We start from the raw sequence: 4,848 nt of genomic DNA, 5'->3' as shown, positions 1-4,848 counted from the left end.
GCACCTGCTACCCCGCGCCGGGACGCCAGAGGCTTGGTCCCTGTCCCGTAGGGAGGAGCGGCCCAGGCACAACCTTCACGGAACGCCTCCCCTGAGCCCGCAGCCCTGGGCCCTGGGGCGTCGTGAAAGACACGGGTCCCGTGGGGAGACGGGCGACGCGGTGAGAGGAGGCTCGCAGGGCGCCTCGCGCAGGTGCTCGGCCCGGCGGGACACCGCCTCCTTCCGGCTTTCACCAGGCCCCGCCCAGGCGCGGAGGCCCCGCCCCTCTAAATTAGTTGGAGGTGGGGCCTGGCCAAGCGCCGGCCCCGGCGTCAAGGCCGCGGGCCCCGGGCGGAGTCGACTCCCGGCGGAAGCGCACGGCGCACGCGGAGCCCCGAACTGAGCGGTGGCTGCCGGGGACCGCTGGGGACGGACAGGTAGCTCCATCTCCCGCGAGTTCCGCAGCTCCATCTGCCGGGCGAGGGGGCTCTGGTCGGGAGAGGGCTCAGCGGGCGGAAGCGCGTCTCTAGGGAAGGGTGCGGTCGGTAACCGAGGCGCCTCTGGAAGGCCGAGGTCCCCCGGCTGCGGAGGGGGCGGGGGTGCGGGGGCGCTCAGCTGGAGAGGGCCGGATCGCCGGCTGGGCGGGCAGATGGCGCCGGGGGCTCCAAGGGTAGGGGGTGCCAAGGATACCCGGGGCGCTCAGCCGGTGGGGGCGGGGTCTCCAGGCTCGGGGGGTCCTGGGGACGCTGGGCGGGGGCTCGGAGAGAGCGGGGGCGCGGCCTGAGGTCCCTGACCCCCCTCGCGCCGCAGGATGGGCAGCAGCTCGCTGTCCGAGGACTACCGCCTGTGCTTGGAACGCGAGCTGCGACGGGGCCGCGCGGGCGTGTGCGGGGACCCCTCGCTGCGCGCGGTGCTCTGGCAGATCCTGGTGGAAGACTTCGACCTGCACGGGGCGCTGCAGGACGACGCGCTGGCGCTGCTCACCGACGGGCTGTGGGGCCGCGCCGACCTGGCGCCCGCGCTGCGCGGCCTGGCCCGCGCCTTCGAGCTGCTGGAACTGGCCGCTGTGCACCTGTACCTGCTGCCCTGGAGAAAGGAGTTCACCACCATCAAGGTAGGCGCCGGCCCGCGGAAGCGCGCCCCTCGTCCTGGCCTGCGGGTCGTGGGAGACCGCGCCTTTCGGGAGAGAGGGGCTTCCAGCGTCCTTAGTGCCCGGTGGGCGTCTCAAGGCTGAGAGCGCCAAGGGGTCGTGGGCGTGCTGGGGCACCCACTCTGAGGGCTGAGAACATGGTGGGCGAGGGCAGGCTTGTCCTGCTCGAGATCGTGCGTCAGTGTCTTCCCTAAGGCAGCCTCGCGGCCCCAGCTGCCATGGGAATCTTGGGACAGGGGCACAGGAGGGACTTGAGGTCCCGCGGTCATCCTGATTCCTCCAGGATATGGGCCACTCCCATTTGCAGAGGCTGGGAGGACTGCAGATGGGCGTATCCCTGTAAAGGTGCAAGGCTGGGCACAGACCTGGTGAACTCCTTGGCCTGGGGCCGGCCTGGTCTCTCCAGGTGAGCTCCTGGCTGCAGGAGGGGGCAGGGCCGCCCGCTCTGAGCTAATTCGGAAGAGTAGGAAGCGGATGACGTCACTGCGCACGTGGGCGAGCTACGCCTCCACCGGTTGCCATGGCAGCGGCAATCTCTCCGCGGCTCCCCGGGGACACCTGCTGGTCCACTGGACTCTCATTCACGAGAGGGAAGGACAGGCCTGCCTTTGAGGCCTCCCAGGCAGGGCGAGAGAACGACCCGGGCTTCAGTGCCCGGCACCCCTGGGTTGGACCTAGTTCTGCCGCCTCCTGGCCGGGAGGCCTTGGCCGTTACGTCCTCTCTCTCAGCCTCTTTCCTCCTCTGAAACAGGGACACAAGACAGTCCAGTTCATGGGACTGCAGGAATGAATGGAAGCCCTGGGCTCAGTGCGGCAGGCACTGGGTGCTGGCACGTGGGCCGCGTCCCGGCATTCTTGGAGTTAGGGAATTTTACATTCAGGAGACGCTGGCAGTGATTGTCCTGACGCCCCTTTAGTTCTTCACCTAACTGTAGGCTAGAAAGCACTCACCATTCTGTTACAGCTGCCAGCCCAGAGCAAGGACAGCCTCTAGAGAGCTCTGAAAACGGACGTTGCCTCCAGGTGGTGGAATACTGCACAGCAGGGCAGCAGGGGAAAAATGAGGGGTGGAGCTTCCGTCCTGATCGGCAAGACTGCAATGGGAAAAAAGTTCAGAACAGTATGTTTAAGAGGCTACCTATTCTAGCTTTGGTTAGAGACCCTGAAAAGGGGTGGGCACCTCATAAGAGGGGCAAACCAAAATCTATATTTGTGTTTGCAAAACAAACACCTGGGCAGGTACATCCAAAACCAATTAGATTAGGCCATCTCCAGGGGTGAAAGAGAGCGGCAGGGAACCAAGACAATGAAATTTCTCAGTATAGGGGCTCTGTTTTGTATTAGTTGTTTTTGCCATTAAATTTAAGAAATCTTAGGCTGGGCACAGTGGCTCAGACCTGTAAACCCAGCACTTTGGGCGGCCAAAGCAGGCAGATCACTTGAAGTCGGGAGTTCGAGACCAGCCTGGCCAACAGGGTGAAACCCTGTCTCTACTAAAAATACGAATATTAGCCGTGTTTGGTGGCAGGTGCCTGTAGTCCCAGCTACTGGGGAGGCTGCAGCAGGGGAATTGCTTGAACCTGGGAGGCAGAGGCAGCAGTGAGCTGAGATCGAGCCACTGCACTCCAGCCTGGAAGACAGAGTGATGGCGTCTCAAATAACAACAAAAAAGAAATTCTGATGTTCGGGCCTGACCCAGACCGGCTAACCCTAGTTTCTGGGGTCGGGCCCAAGCATGAGAAGCTGCCAAGGCTTGAGCCGATGATCCTGGACCCACTGTGCTCTGGGGTCCTCTGACCAGGCCGCTCTCTTGCAGACCTTCTCCGGGGGCTACGTGCACGTGCTGAAGGGTGTGCTGTCAGATGACCTCCTCCTCAAGAGCTTCCAGAAGATGGGCTACGTGCGCAGGGACAGCAACCGGCTCATGGTGACTGCCCTACCCCCTGCCTGCCAGCTGGTGCAGGTGGCCCTGGGCTGCTTCGCCCTCCGGCTGGAATGTGAGATCCTGGGTGAGGTGCTGGCCCAGCTGGGCACCAGTGTGCTGCCAGCTGAGGACCTGCTGCAGGCGCGGCGTGCCAGTGGGGATGTGGCCTCCTGTGTGGCCTGGCTGCAGCAGCGGCTGGCCCAGGATGAGGAGCCGCCACCCCTGCCCCCCCGAGGATCCCCTGCTGCTTACAGGCCCCCACTAGACTTATACCGGGACCTGCAGGAGGACGAGGGCTCCGAGGATGCCAGCCTCTATGGGGAGCCATCACCAGGTCCTGACTCGCCCTCGGCGGAGGTGGCCTACAGGCCACCACTCTGGGAGCAGAGTGCCAAACTGTGGAGCCCTGAGGGCCGGGCCTGGGATCCCCCAGCTGAGGAGCTGTCGCAGGCCAGCACCCCACCCTACGGGGCCTTGGAGGAGGGGCTGGAACCCGAATCCTCCGCCTTCTCCTTCCTCTCCCTGCGCAGTGAGCTGAGTAGGCCTGGAGACCTGGCCACTCCCGAAAGCTCTGCGGGGGCCAGCCCCAGGCGCATTCGGGCTGAGGGCGTACCAGCCTCAGCCTACAGGTCTGTCTCTGAGCCCCCAGGCTACCAGGCACACAGCTGCCTGTCTCCTGGTGCCCTGCCTACCCTCTGCTGCGACACGTGTCGCCAGCTGCATGCTGCACACTGCGCGGCCCTGCCCGCCTGCCGCCCCGGCCACTCCCTGCGCGTGCTGCTTGGCGATGCCCAGCGGCGCTTGTGGCTGCAGCGTGCACAGATGGACACCCTGCTCTTCAACAGCCCCGGGGCCCGGCCCTAGGCCAGGTGGGCCCCGGGTCAAGGGCTCTTGGGAGACAGCTCCCGTGGTGCTTCTCTTTCCTGGGGAGGGGTCTGGGCCTCCTACGGCCTGGACCTCTGGTTGCTTTGCCCCTGGGACTTCGAGGGTCCAGGCCAGCCTCTGCTGGAGGCGGGACTCACCCTGTATATGGAATGCTTGGAAGGCTATAGGCCTCAGCTGGCCGGCAGGCCGGAACCTTTCCACATTTCTCTGTCCTCGGAACTCAGACCCATGTCCACATGTGCTGGGTAGAGGGGTCCAGCCTGTTCTAGCCAGTGCCTGAACCTGTCCCCAGGGCTGGCAGCTCCTGGCCGGCTCCCTGCAGTGCAGGGCTCAGAACTTCAGGGCCCTCCAGGGGTCCCAGGTCTTCTCCACACAGGAGTGTCCTCGAGGGTCTGTTGGTGACACCAAGGCCCCCCCAAGCTCTGCTAGGGCCCATCTGGGGGGCTCTGCTGAGTGTATGGCTGACCTGGCTTTGGGGACACTGGCCCTCCCCTTGGATGTCACATCAGCTGGGCTCACAGAGAGGGAATGACCTCAGCCCAGACATGGAGGTGCCTGAGAGTTGCAGGAATGGATAGCAGCTGACAGCCAGGCAGGCCCTGAGTGTCACTGCTACTGGGCAGAGGGGCCTTGCAGGTCCGCCTGGTTTTGGTGGGTCCTGTGGTAACAGGACCTTCCCTCCCTTCCCTTGGGTGCAGCCCACAGGCTGGACAGAAGTGGCTCTGCCCTGAATACCCTCTTGGGTCCGGTGAGGGAGGGCCAGGCACATCCACTGCGACAGCCCTCTGGGGTGACCTCCCTGACCCCAAAGCTGAGCCCACTCTCCTGCCCCTACCCCCAGTCCTCTCCTCCTGGCAAACTCATAAGGCACTGTCGACATCAGAGCACATTAAATGCTGGTGAAACCACG

The 4,848-nt window shown here is 64.5% G+C and overlaps 1 protein-coding gene across 2 annotated transcripts; it reads left to right on the top strand.

The window, feature by feature from the left end:
• On the top strand, positions 1-4,846 carry SPATA2L (spermatogenesis associated 2 like). Of its 2 annotated transcripts, XM_032284729.1 has the most exons (3): positions 1-416; positions 790-1,093; positions 2,946-4,846. In XM_032284729.1, exons 2-3 carry the CDS (start codon positions 791-793, stop codon positions 3,915-3,917), a joined length of 1,275 nt encoding a protein of 424 aa, XP_032140620.1. In that variant the 5' UTR covers positions 1-416; position 790; the 3' UTR covers positions 3,918-4,846. The 2 variants fall into 2 exon arrangements, with proteins under 2 accessions (XP_032140620.1, XP_032140621.1); XM_032284730.1 differs by lacking the exons at positions 1-416; positions 790-1,093 and adding an exon at positions 1,148-2,249.
• Positions 4,847-4,848: the final 2 nt, after the last annotated feature.

The sequence above is a fragment of the Sapajus apella genome, unplaced genomic scaffold (genome assembly GCF_009761245.1).
Source record: "Sapajus apella isolate SASKATOON/1434 unplaced genomic scaffold, GSC_monkey_1.0 scaffold15, whole genome shotgun sequence".
Lineage (NCBI taxonomy): Eukaryota > Metazoa > Chordata > Mammalia > Primates > Cebidae > Sapajus > Sapajus apella.
Note: the sequence above shows the minus strand (reverse complement) of the source record. Positions and strands in the feature narration are given on the sequence as shown.

What these genes read in the sequence shown, in the direction of transcription:
- SPATA2L (XM_032284729.1), top strand. Translation starts at nt 791, where the DNA reads ATGGGCAGCAGCTCGCTGTCCGAGGACTACCGCCTGTGCTTGGAACGC. An exon ending in AGGAGTTCACCACCATCAAG is followed by an intron (nt 1,094 to 2,945) that starts GTAGGCGCCGGC and finishes GCTCTCTTGCAG; the next exon opens with ACCTTCTCCGGGGGCTACGT.